Source organism: Anopheles marshallii, chromosome 3 (assembly GCF_943734725.1).
Source record: "Anopheles marshallii chromosome 3, idAnoMarsDA_429_01, whole genome shotgun sequence".
In the NCBI taxonomy this organism is placed as follows: domain Eukaryota; kingdom Metazoa; phylum Arthropoda; class Insecta; order Diptera; family Culicidae; genus Anopheles; species Anopheles marshallii.
In genome coordinates this window covers 78,357,552-78,371,856 of record NC_071327.1, presented here as the reverse complement: position 1 = coordinate 78,371,856, position 14,305 = coordinate 78,357,552, and the positions used below count along the sequence as shown (strand labels likewise).

The 14,305-nt window shown below is 41.3% G+C and overlaps 1 protein-coding gene across 1 annotated transcript in view; it reads left to right on the top strand.

Moving 5' to 3' along the window:
- The window catches only part of LOC128713991 (division abnormally delayed protein), a 115,462-nt gene extending 110,155 nt beyond the window's left edge, over positions 1 to 5,307 (top strand). Inside the window, exons 5-8 of the mRNA XM_053808865.1 lie at positions 3,059 to 3,243; positions 4,508 to 4,712; positions 4,883 to 5,006; positions 5,135 to 5,307. Of these exons, the coding sequence (XP_053664840.1) occupies positions 3,059 to 3,243; positions 4,508 to 4,712; positions 4,883 to 5,006; positions 5,135 to 5,307 (687 nt within the window). The remainder of the gene's footprint in view (positions 1 to 3,058; positions 3,244 to 4,507; positions 4,713 to 4,882; positions 5,007 to 5,134) is intronic.
- Positions 5,308 to 14,305: the final 8,998 nt, after the last annotated feature.

Sequence of the window (14,305 nt, the reverse complement as noted above, 5' to 3'; positions counted from 1 at the left end):
CAATCACAATATTGATCCTATAAATATTTTATAGTATAATCTGATTTGATTGCAAAATCACACTATCTATGCTGGTGACGGTCACTCATGGGATTAGATTAGGCGTGCAAATACTGTCGTTTTACAAACCACCACCAGATACAATTGTACTGTACCATTTCCCCGACTTACCTCACCCATTTCTACGCAGAAAGGTGTTAATTTATGCTAATTGAGAGTGTTACCTTTACCATGGCGTGAGTAACTGAACCTCATACACCTACAATCGCCAGAATGGTAATAGGAATAATAACATCTCACAGCAGCGAATGGAAACAGGACAACAACAACAGCGAGAAAAACTCATCTCGTAAATGGTTGTTAATGGGGAAAACACCACCATCGAACCAGAGAAGTAAAAAAAAAAACCCCAACAACCACCTCCCAGTAGATTGTGTTTTGGGTGTGAATGGATCGGCACTTGATTGAGTTGATACCGGTGGCAGAATGGAGACATCCGTATCTGACCGCGGCGTCTGGCGCATGGGAACGGATGTGGAAGTAATAAAGTTGATGCTTTTTTTTGGAGCAATTTTTACTTCACTTGTACGTTCCGAGTTCCACTCATGCGGGTGCACATACTTACTAAAGTACTGCTTTAGTGAAATGTGATAAGTGCTCATTAAACTCCCTTTAAGCAGGAGGCAATAAAAAAGTGGCATAAGCCTCGTCACCTCTAAAATTGATTGCATCCCGCATTATCTCTGATTGATTGAAACGTCAGCACGAGTCGGATTCAATCATAGCGATTAAAATTGTTTGCAAAGTGCAACATTAAAACACACTCCAACCCTTCCGCGGAAAGGCGACACGTATTTAGGCGGTTGAATGGAGTCAATCCAACACGCACAGTATAGGTGGAGAGAAAACATAACCCCCCCAAAAAAATAGCCCCAATTGCAGAAATAATTCATATCATCATTGCAGCCCCCTGTGCGAGGTTTGCGTTAATCCATCCACTAAATTCCTACACGCCGCCACAACACAATGTTCTCGGGCGTTGGTACTCCGAGCATAAATCACACACGCAATTGCTCCACACAAACGTACTTAATCCATCACCTTCGCAATCATCATTCTCGCATCGCGCAATCATCGCGGAATGGCATTCCGGGCGGCGCACCAACATGTGGAACAAGTACTTGTGCGTGTATGTGTTCGGTTGCGCAATGTTTACGCGTGCCACCGCGTGTTTGTCTGAGCATAAATCTGATTTATATGTTCACACTACAGCCAAACCGGTACGCTAGCAGTACTGCACCGGGCATGAACATCGCTACGTGTAGCACGGATGCCTTACCAGTTCCGAGTTTTTGTTTTTCCTTCCTCCCGCTGTTTGCCTTTTGCCCAGACCCATTCCCGTCTTTCCGAACGCAGTTTTCGGGCTGATGCTGATGCTAGGAATTATTTCAATTTTTTAAACACGGAACACGGAGCTCTGCCGAACGGAAAGATGGGCGAATTGTATTCGCGTTTCCTTCACGATCGTGCCCCGTACGGAGGGGATGGGATTCTCCAGTGGATTTGTTCATATTTTGGAACAGGAGGGGGGGAGTAGGCAGAAGGGCTCTCATTCAACAGCGTTTGGCGATGCAACAAACGATGCAGTGATTGAGTGCTTCCTTAAGCCTTCATCAGCAATTCGCTGCACGCCGGAAAGCCGTGCAATAAGCATCGAGGAAAGACGCTTTTTTTTTGGACCGGCCATTGGAGTAATTGGTGGATAACACAGAAACTGGAGACGTAAGAATGCAGTAACGGCGATTCAAAAAAAAAATGCAGGCACAAAATTGGGATTGGAGAAGATTATATTTTGACGTGTCCGCGTTGTGTGTGCGCGCGCGCGCTCGTACGCTCTCGACGACAGCACCAGAAGTCGATGGTCACTGGACGGAGAGTTTTAATTTTTAATTCCAAGCACGCGCGCATCGTGACGGCGGGTGTATAGGGTTTTGTAGGTACTGGCAACGGAGGCAACGGTGCGAATCGTGCAAGCCGGAAGTTCTACTCCCGTGACCGTGGCACGGTAACTTCTACACGAAAATAAGTCATTCAAGCTATTAGCTCATTTCAGAGAACGATGGCCAAATTGAATGAATGTTATATGCCTTAAATCTGGTTCGAGTCAACACGATTTAAATACGAGCAGCATCGAGAAATGTGTGGAAATGTGAAAATAGCCAGCACCGGAAGCGACGCAATTCCGCACATGGGAAGAGACCAAATCTCATCTGCATGCCCGTGACATTAATCTTCATTCAGAAGCACTCAAATAATTCAACCCACCGTGCTGCTTTTCCGTTGTGTTGCATCTTCCCGCCGCATCGGGTTTGGCAGTGCAACGCAAGTGTCCGATCCCCACCCCCGGTTGATTTGCATTCCATTTATGCACCAACGGACAATCTCTCCATGCTCGTTTAAAAACCTCCTCCCATACATCGCCATATAGGCAGTTCGTGCTTATATTTGCGTATGCATTTTGGATGACTTTTTAGACTACGAAAGACTGCGAAGTGCGCTCCAACGGTGGATGGTGCTCTTCCTTCTGTTCTGGTCTAGTTGTTCGAACCATACCGCCCAAAAACCTCCAGGATGATGATCTAACAAGTAGCGCTAGCGAATCCTAATTTCATACCCCACGTTACCCTGCCCGACGTGGAGTGTTGCTGGAGTGACTCTTTTTGCGATTGAATAACGAAATTTAATTCCGCATATTGATTAATATTAATATGCAACCCATATCTGCATGCAGCGAAGCGGGAAGACTCCCAAAAAACCATGGCGCCATTGCTGTATAATATCCATGATGGCATTATGAGGTCCACGATCAACTGAGCACTCCTTATTTCCGGTCGGTAGTGATATTTGCATTGAACTGGTTCCTATACCCGATATTGTATAACTTTGAAACATGATTATCGATCGAGACACTGCAACTTCGGTAGATTTTAAATGAGAAACCCTAGATGTAAATATTATCTAATCCTTTCTTTTTCTTCTATTTCGCTTTATCCTCAAGGTGGAACAAGCATGCGGAGTGCCATCGATGATGCCTTCCGAATATCTGGCTGATGGGTCCTACGACGACACGCCGCAAACGCTTGCCGGCACCAGTAAGTGGATGCTCGCACCCATCAGCGAGATGCTCCAGTTCGAGATGACGATCGACAAGAACAAGGATCTCTTCATTCAGCTGTCTACGACGTACGTATCTGGGATCGGGCGTGATATTAATTAACATTCCACACGGTCGATCTCCATAACCCAAGCCAATTGTGATCTTCCGCGTTGACATGCAGTTGAGTTTTTATTCATTCGCCCACACCCACCCAAGCTCATGCCGATTGCAATCTTTGCAAGCAATTCCAGATGGGTGTGGGATAATTGGGTATTAATGGCGATGGCAGAGCATTAGGAGGGGTCGTTTTGTTTATTCGAATGTGAGCAGGATAACATTTGCACTTATAAGTGGTTGTCTCGTTATTGCAAGACAGCTCAGCACGATACCTTCTGGTTGCCTTCTATAGGCGCTCAAGTTGAGGTTATGTTACTACAATCTTGTCAGATTGGGAAATTATTTTAATTACACCATTTTATTTGCGTATAAACTTTTGTTTTGTGTACCACCAATAAAACAGCAAAGGTTAAAAGCAACTTCATCGAGCGCCTTGACATGAGCATTGTTTATACTCTGCCTAGAGACATTGCATGTTACAAAGGAATCTTTTCACAGCGAACCAATCGATAGTTGTAAAGGTTTACGGAAGGTAGCATGTACAAAACACAGCATGCAACCGAAACACGCCATGATGAAACACTGACACGTCACGCTGACAGGCGGCGAATGCGTTTCATTAATTTGCAACAAAATCCTCACCGCTGGAAGTGCAAAACCCAACCACTACCGCCACCATCCTGCGGACGCGTAAAGACCGTGACCTTCTTCACCCATGTACAACACCGGCACCGTACATCCCTGTTAGAAAACAATCGATTCGATTAATTGCACGCGTGCGCAACACTTATAAAATCAACAAGAAAGAAAAGGCCGGGGTTTGGAGGGGTTTTTTTTTTTTTGTTTTTGTTTGGTGGCCGTTTTTCGATGCACTGTTGCAATCGCAGCGCGGTTGGATCTTGGTTTGTAAGGAAACACACATGAGCAAGCGTGCCGACAGAGGCATGCAACAATCGTGTTCCATTGTTTGGTAACGTACCGGTGGAACACACGAAGTGATCACGCGCCGACAGCTGAACAGCTGCACGGCTGCGCCCCAAAGATGACGTGTGGGTGTCAATGTTAATGATGTGCGCACATCGGTACGAAGGTATAGCGTGCAGTTATGTGTGGGTTTTGGGGTAGAATTCCTGGAAACCGAACGCGTTTCCCTATCCGAGATCACGTTTGCGGCGGGATGAGATTTTAATTGGCCGCAAACTCATGTTGCCTCCATCGTGACTGTACTTTCAGGCTCTGCGAAGATGAAGACTACCATCCGACGGATGAGGATTGCTGGACGGGCAGCAGCCTGAGTGACTACACCCAGCAAGTGGTGATGACAATCGGCAATCGGTACAATCCGGAGGTGATGTACAACGCGAGCGCCACCGTATCACCCCACATGCAGACGTTGGTCGATCGACTTATTAATCTGAAGACGGCCGTTAACAAAGCGGTAAGTGTGAGATAAAAAAATTTATCGTTGTTAGCTGGATTGCATAATTTTAGGCGATTCTAAATCTTTTAAAAGTCAACAAATGTTGCTTTCCAAAATTTTTAAGATGTAGCCCGGGATGTCATTAATCTTTTCTTTTTTCGTTCTTCTAATCCACCTTTATATCACAGTACTCATCGAACAATTTTAGGAGTGATGTCGATAAGATGCAGTCCGATATGGCGGAAGGTTCAGGTGATTCCTATCCCTCCGATGATGATGAGGATGGAGATCTGGCCTCAGGATCCGGAGATGGTAAGCATCGACAGCTTGCGTTATATATACGATTCGTGATATACGAACGCTTATATTCATTGTTTTTATTGCTTTTTTCAATATTGTTTTTCATTATGGTTCTTTCTAATTTTCTTTTTTTCTCATAGATGTCAGTCCACGCACTATATTCAGAGATTCCGGCCATGTTACGCCCAACTTTAACGAAATCAGCTCTTCGAAACGAATCTCGGCCAGCTCCTGCTGGAGTTTGCTCTCCGTGTCCACGTTCGTCCTGTCCCTGCCACTGCTATTGCTGAACGATCGATTCAGCAGGCACTGAAAAGCTGGCGGACGCTTCTGTTCCTTGAATTAAGGTTAGCACACGATAGGTGACACCTCCGAAACACACTTCCGGTACCACCGTGTTGTGGTTTCGAACGCATGCAAGTGTTACAGTGAAACATACAACAAATTTAAACGCATACCCTGTACCCTTAGCAGGCACGCTACCGCGTACACACATCCACTCGTAGCGTACACGATCTTCTTCCAAACACTGTCACAAGTTCTTATGTCATATTTCGGGCAGAACCGTCAACCACACGCAGTGTACAACGCATGTTTCAGTAGCGCCTAAATGTAGGCAATCACTATAGTCAAAGCATAGTATTTCTTACCCCGACGCAGATCAGCTACTGATGCATAATGATGGCTGCTATGTCAATAGAATCGATTTTACTACTTCATGTTTAATATTACCAACCGGACAAACAGCACTTTTCTTATGCGAACGGTTACATTGTGGTTATGCTTTCCGGCAGCTAGCAAGTTAGGGAGGAAGCGTATAGATGCTTCCAATGTCTGAATAAGGTGAAGCAATCGTCGAAGCAATCTTACTTCTTTGGAACAAATAGGAAGTTAAAAACCGTCAGCCATAGGATCAGCCGCAGCAAAGTCCTAGCATTACTTTATTATCAGCCGCAACATCCTGTTTTGGAAGCAGTCAATTGTTCTAGCGTATTGTGGCATGCTGCTGCCGCCTGCTCAGCTAATCTCAACCGAAAGATCCCGTTCGAAAAGATCTCTCGTACGCGTGTATGTGTATCTGTGGGTGTAAGATTTCAGAAGTCATACGGTCAGCTACATGCAGGCAGGAGAATGTTGTAGAGATGTTCTAGTGATTTAGTCCGTGATTCTTCCACTGTCATTTATTTAGTCGTTTTCATAAAATTCGACCACGAGCCGTACTGCGAACCACTTGGTTTGTGCGCGTAAGGTTTACAAGGTCACCTAATCATTCTGACGCGTCCCTTTTCGTCCTTCTCTCTATCGTCTCTTCTCGGCGTCTACTTTATATAGTCGTTAAAAAGAAAACCCCGATCGATATCGTAGCTAGACCATTATGAAACGAAAGAAGCACACAAAACTCATGCTAGAAACATGATATAAACCTCTTATTTCTACTAATTCAAACTAAATGAAACGAAAAAAAAATTACACACACACACTCACAAAACGTTAAGCATAAAAAGATGGAGGAATCGAACGGGCATGAAAATATTATGTAAATATTTAACTTAAATCAATAACTAACAGCACAGACACTGTACGGAATGGATGAAATGGGATAACCAACGTAGAATAAGAAGTAGTAAGGGTAGAAAGTGAAAGGGAGTTTCTTTCCGTTTTTCAATAGGTATAACAAGCTCCGCAAAACCCGAATCATATGAAAAGCAACCTACGCATAAACTCTTCACTAGTTAACAAATTCGTCTAGAGACAGAGAATGGATAATTCCGTGGCTTTTACAAAGCCCACGGGAACGAAGTTTTAGTACAACGTCGGTCAGAACAAAAATGGAACCGTTAATAGTTTTATTACGTTTAGTTCTTTCACCACTCAAATCCATTTAATTATGCAACTGTAGAATCACCACATCGTAAAATTGATATTTACACACATTCATTGTATCGTTGTGCCGATATTATGGAAAATATTCAAGGGCAATAAGGTACAACCATTACTCCCGGTTCCAGCTTTGCGTAAAAAATCAAAGGTAAACACAAGTTTATAACAAAACCGTCGTAAGGTTAATTTAAGAGGCATAATGCGGTGCGCCTAAACGTATGCAACTCGCAAAAAATGTTTACCCAAAAATGATTTTCGCTATTAGTTCTGATAGTTTCTTTGAATTTCATACTTCCAATAACAATATTTTTTGTTTTTAATCTGGGTATAAACGCAAGGCAAAGTCCTTTTCTTTTCCATTCACTAAACAAGATGGATTTCAATTAAAACGTAACGCTGATGCATGTGCATGTAAGTCAGAGTGTATCCAGAATTATGAAGTGCACAATGGCCAACGAACCCATTTGCCAAGATCAGTAGCAACCTTCGGACAGAGGAGAGGGAGTAGGAATGAAAGATGTGAAGAAAAGTGTACATTTTTGGTAGGTGTTGCAAGTGTGGACGTGTTTGTGATGGATGATGAGGAATGATTCGTTGTACAGTAGTGCTCACGGACGTGTCGTTAAGCGTTGATGTGCTCTGGGTACGTTCATGCAATAGTTATGCAATAGTGCGATGTTTGCGGGAGTTCTAATCATCGGGGAAGAGTTTTGCCAGAACGGAACGGCAATTAACACCGAGACCGAGACACATATTGGAAAACAAAAATGAAAACACAAAGTATATCGCTGGAAATGCTAACCCAATTGTTTGAACTATCTGTGATTGTGTGAAAGAGAAGCGAGTCGGGTGTTGCGGAACACGGTTGCGAAGATGCGAGCAAAAGTAATGCATAGCAAAAGAATGAACAATCCGGTGTTGTGCAAAAATTATGGACAGGAAAATTAATTTATTGTTAGTAGTTTGTTGTTTACCCCCGGGGGCCTACTTACTAAGGGAGAGGCACGTATCAAACGCAGTCTGATCCGTGTGCTTCCGAGTCCAAAATTTCGTAGAAAAAAGGGTAAGTTTAAATTGAACACATCGTTACATGCCGCTTACGTTACACAGTGGATTGGTGATGCAGTGGTGCAAACTCGTTCGGAACCGGATACGAAACGATCCCTACGACAGATCGATCTTTCAGAGGGTTAAAAGAAAAGGGAGGGAGGAAGCAAGGGTGTGGGGAAAAGAATCGAATTGTGTAACACACACGCGTAGACACACTCGTGCGGAAGCGTAATCTTATGGTGCCATGAACCCCCTATTCCGTACGTTGAAGTGACTACCCACAGAATATCCGGATCAGCAGAACGGATGTAGCGTTGTAATGGAACGTTGAAGAGGAAACAAAAAATACATATACGAAAAAAATGTATTTATAAGTCAAACTGTCAAAAGAGGAAAGGTGTGACAACACTTCTGCATATAACGCCCCCCACGTGGAGACGCAAACGAAGCACACGTGAGTTTCAAAACCAATGCAAAACACGAAAGCAAGAGAAGAAAAAAGAATACGGATGGGAATACGAAAACAAATGCTAATTCCACTTCCAGTGATATATCTTAGGCTTAAGTTTGCAATGATTATGTTTCTGTATTATTTTTTTTCGGTTTTAATCATCCTCCCGATTCGTTCTAACATTATGTTGTCCCCTTCATTTTTGTCCTATGTTTGATTCTTTCCATTTGTTTGGACCCGATACGGTAGTGAAAGTAATCAAGACTTCAAAATTCGAGTCATAACTGTAAACTAAAACAAAAAAGAAACTAATACAAATCATCTGCCGAATCCTTAATCGCTAAATGAAGATGGTGAGTCATCCTGAACCTCTTCCCCACCCGCCCAGAGATCCCGCTCTCCTTTATCTACCGTAGTTTGATAGAAAGTATGCTGAGTATACATCAATTATGCTTTTTCTTATTTTTTCTCAATTGCACAATCTCCCTCTCTCTGTCTCTAGTTTTCCGAGCTTGTGCTAGCGTATCCGGTTCGGATTCTAGTCGGATTTGGAGAATAAAAGAACATACATCTTTATTCTGCAGTTTAGCTTTCAATGCTTCCTAAAAACAATCAATTGTTCGGTACGGAGTGTCCCGGAATGGCGAATTCTTTAGGACACTTTGAAAGGACCCAAAACAAACCATTACCAAACACCCCTTTCCCTTAACTTCTTCTGTTTTGCTCGGATCATCTCGGATCTTCTCAAGATCCGATCGAAACAGTCGTCACCAGGAGTGGGGGAGAAGTTACACTTCAAAATTATTACCATTAAGTGTTAGAAGTCTTTGAATGCCGAGAAAAGTGTAAGTGTGTATCATGAAGTCGAAGAAAAAATAAGAAAGTTTGGAAAATGAAACAAGAAAAGAAAATAAAAGAAAAGAGCGCAATTTATTTTGTATTTATCTAATAAATACAGTTCAAACACAGGAAAAAAGCAAGTAAATTAATTTAACTAAAACATGGATAAACAAGGTAGATATTAGGAAGGTAATATAAAATATATATATTAAATATAGTTTGATGCACGCAATTGTTGGAGTGAATGATGAACACGAAAGGAATGGAATCAGTTGGGTAGAATTATCCCAAATTACCCGGAAGTAAGAAGAAAACGTATGGAAAGCATGCACGCCTATTGTGTCGTGGAAATGAAGAGTAATGTGTATTATATGTAGGCAAATAGGATATGAAGGTTTTTTTTGCGAAAAACAAACAAATAAAACAAAATGAAAAGCACAGGAAAAAGCAAGTGCTGACAAAAAAATGATTAAACAAAAATCCCTTCCACACAGATATACACACATACCGGTTCCGGTCAACATGAATAGAGTTGGGAATTGGGAAAAGGAGAACACGAAACTCGTGTAGCGCACATATCCGAAGTGCAAATCCGAACGGCACAATTGATCGATGAGAGCCCATTAAATGATGAGTCCTACTCCACTTGAATTAATTTGTTTCCGTTTGCGAGAAAACATCGGTGCAATGTCTAGGATGACGCAAATAAATGGAAGCAAGAGCGTATTCATACCAAACCGAAATGCGCGCAAACACACGCCAATACCATGATGATAGGAACGATTTGCTGAAAAATTGAACCCGTTAGCACACAACACAGCACAAGTGCTGCAATAAAAAAAAAACAGAAACATACAAAAAGTGTAATGAAACAAGTGCAACAGCAACAACTGGCACGCAAAACCGTCAAAACCAACTGGTAAAGTGTATAAGGAAGCGGAAACAATAAACATATTATTCTGAATGAATAACAAACGTAAACTTTGCTTTGTTTATTTGGGCTTTTAGATATCACAAAGTGTTATGATAAACAATTTCTGGCATTTCTTTTTATCACACTTTCTTTCGTTAAATTTTGCCATTATTTGCAGTGTAAAATACTGCTAACATGGCCAGTTTTACCAATCACCATGCCTCTTTCATTCTGTTGCTGCTTTTTTGCTTACAATTAGTGATTGTTAAAGTTCATTAGGTGTTGATTTTCTGTTGATTTTGGTTTCTCAGACCAAGGATATTTCATATCATGCAAAAGCTTAATTCAAGTTTTAACATAAGTGTTGCAATCCTTAATACTTAGGGTAATGGATAATGTAACATAATACGAGACCGTCATATGAGAATCAGTGTTTTTGCCTTCGAGGATGATCTCCTGGTATTAGACATGTACTTTTCTGAAGAATGCATACATTTAGGCGCCTTAAAATTAAAGCAGACGCATTGCGTTCGAAAGGACTATTACGCCAATGATAAATATAAATGTGAGAGCTGCTACTACCAAAACTAGCAGCTGGGAGATGAAAGTTTTTATTTTATTCGTCAAAAAATATACGTTTGTAACTAATAAAACGTGAGAACGACACTGTTTATCGTCCCTAAAACACTCCAACGAAGCGCGTTGGTTGTTTGGGATAAAAACGCAACATTAGAGCAAAAACTGGTTCCATTTGTTTCCCTTTGGCCCCCCGAAGCGCAGCACCATTCATGTGGTTCTTATCTGTGTGATACTACATTTCGTTCTGCTTTAACTCGCTACATATGACAAACTACTGCACATTCCGCCCATTGCATGGAGTGCCGATTCCACCGTCCTGACCTACGCTTCTTTTATTCCTGCTCACGATGTAAACCCTTGTAACTGGGTCAATTTTTGCTGATCCGATGCCAAAAAACATCCTTGATTTATTGGTAACAGTGTGGCGTCACCGTGGATGGCCATTGCCTGGTCCGACTTTTCTGCGGTGTCGTGTGTTTGTTACGTGGTCAGTTTGGTGAAGCTTGAAATGCGTCCTTTCGATATGTTTCTGGAGAGCCTTCAGCCTCCCCCAAGGGTGTTGGGAAATATGTTTTCAGATACAAGTTTTTTTTACAGTTTTTATAGCTGTTCCCTAGCGATGGAAAACAACAACAAGGTGTCGTTGTTACATTTTGTGTGGTTTTTTTCCTGCTTCTCTGTGTTCACCTTTTTCGCTGTAGTCTGTGATATGAATATTTTAAGCACTACTTTTGAGAGCAAAAGTGCACTGTTGTACGCAAATTAAATCACTTTTGTTGTGTTGGAAAAATCTTGCTTGCTGGTAAATAATGTTTTTGAAACTGTTATTCTTGTGTTTTGCTTCTTTTATTTGCTTTTTTTATGGCATCAGGATTTTTGTTTAATAATACCCATATATAGTCACGCTTTTCAATGGTAAATCACAAGCTGTCAAGAGCAGCGAGGTGTAGTATTTGGAGATTTATCGTAAGGCAAGCGTGAATATAAAACAGCCCGTATTTATTGAGTATTCTTAATATCTGTCTGTGACATTCTTCCACGTTTTCTGTCGTTTATGGCTCTTCAAAGTTGAATGAATCATTTTTGTTTGTTTGCTATCCTCTTGCACTTTTCTCTACATCGATTTTCCCCACCATTTCGGAATGGGTTTTTAAAATTCTCCTCCGATTGCGCCACCCCTCCAGCAGTCGGAATCGTATGCTCGTATCTTCCCGCTATTTAATGATTTGTAGTGAAAACTTTCTGGCTAAATAAATAAATACACCCATTCTGAGTGGGGAATATCTAAACAACTCGACAGAAACCGATAAAAGCCAAAAACTATCGTCACACTAAACGGCACACTAAGGGCCACCGCTGGGACAATCTTGCGACAAACCACTGCTATATCCTTGCCCCACCCGTTTCTCTCAGTTGCAGCTTAGTGCATTTGCAAGCGAATGAGCATAAGCAGCATAAAGCGGATCTTCTATAGTGGAACCAGTTTTAGGAAAGTTGGCAACCATATAACCTGCGCAATACGTTTTAGCAAATGGTGTTTCGGGTTTTTTTTCGCCTTTCTAGCCTCCCGCGAGGAATGGGTGGAAGGATGATATTTTGATTTAAAGTGCTTTGATTTATGCGGTTGTTGTGTTATTCATGGTTTCGTTTGCTATTTTCGATAGCACTTATGTGTGATTGTGCAAGGTGCTTTCAAAGGGAAGCGATATTAAAAGAGGATAAGAGCTTGTCTTCGTAAAATAAGGAATGAAATAGCCATCATAGTATTTACGATTAACGACAAAACCGCCTAAAGTTAGGCAATGCTACAGGACTGGTTATCAGCGAATAAATATTGAATACTTTCTGGCGTGGAATGTTTTAAAGGTAACTAAAGAGGTAGGTAAAGGTAACTTCAAATTAAAAACGAAAGTATCAAGGGGGATTTGTAATGCGATTTGCATACCTCCGTGATCATCTCATCAGCTAGCTTCATCACGCCTAAAGTTATGCATTATTCTTTAAAATACTATGTTTCTAAGAGTATCTTAGACGGTTTTCAGTTAAATGCGTAGAACTATGTTTCCGATGAACAAATACACTTATGGATGTTACACTTTTGCACAGGTATCATAATTCTTTTCCCACCTACATGTTCATATATCAAAAAGCTCGGTGACAAATACGTTGACCTATGACACACGGAGCGAAAGAGATGCAAAACAAAAAAGCTACGTTTTCGACACAGAATCACAGCCATTATCCAGACTACTACCGTTGTTGGTGGCACCAGTAGAACGTGCTGATGCTCCCATTCCAAACCATCATCCGACGCATAGCGCATGATGTTTATTGAGGACAGCATGGCGCCACACGGCATCGATCGGCCAAAAATCGCAGCCAAGAAGCTTCATCTTCCATTGAGAATGTTTGCTTCTCTTGCTTTTGTGTTTGTGTGGTGAGTTCAGCATCCTTTGCGTACATCTCTGCTGCGATAGCTGTCACGTGGTTAAGCTACGTTTTTAATTCGTTTTTTCCCAGACCAAAGCTTCTTCGGTTGGATATTGAATTCTTTCGAAAATAGGTTACTCTTGAAGTGTGAGAGCTTGAAGGCTTAGGTGGTTTGACTGAAAGGATGTGATCGATTGAATAAAAGCGACCCACGCACCTGACGGTATGCGACGGGTCTTGACAGTACACTAGTTCTTATATTAAACATTGCTACACTGACACGTGCATGCCGAATTGAGCACGAAGAACATGAAGTAAAATGAGCAGAAGGAAAACATCCGCTTTTCTTACAACTGTAACATCCCGTTCATGGAATTCAAAGGTCATGGATGGCGAATGGAAATACATTTTCTTCAATGCATTGTTCATCCACGAAATCTTCTCCTAACGGCTTTTTGACACAGTAACTCTACTATGTTTCTTTGCAGATTTGTTTTGTACTAAAGCTAGTACTAAAATATAATTTGATACTTTTTCATTAACTTTTCTTACAGCTAAACAAAAGAGATCTGCAAAACGGACACCTAAAACGTGCTCCTATCAGTAACACCGATCTTAATCAAATACATCTCCCTTTATGGAACGTTGGATCATAACCACAGCCGAGCAAAAATAGTATAATCACCCCAAATTGTTTTCCATGAACATTAAATTGTGAGTTATGCGTCTGAAATAAAACGCGAAAAAAAGCTTATGAAGGGTATGAGAGTGTTTTTTGATTATACTTCGCTCCTTTAATTAGCGAAAGCAAATGATTAGCAAAGCAAAATGTTTACGAAATCGTAATAGCAGATACTGACAAACAGTAGAATTAATTTACAATCACCCATTGACATTGTTTGGTTGGATGTTTCCTTAATACATTAATGAGAATTATTATATTTATGTTTGTTTAATCTCTTGTCTGCAGTTTTTGCTGTTTATGTTTGTTTGGTTTATTTTTTTTTTTTGCTAGGATTGCATATATTTTATAAATTTGTTTATCGTATTTTGCATTTGAGTGAAAACACATATGTCTCACATGTTTCAGCATCATTTTATACACCAACATGTTCGTCGAAGTTTCACAAGGACTTAAAGACATTCGTTGAAACCAACCTCACAGTA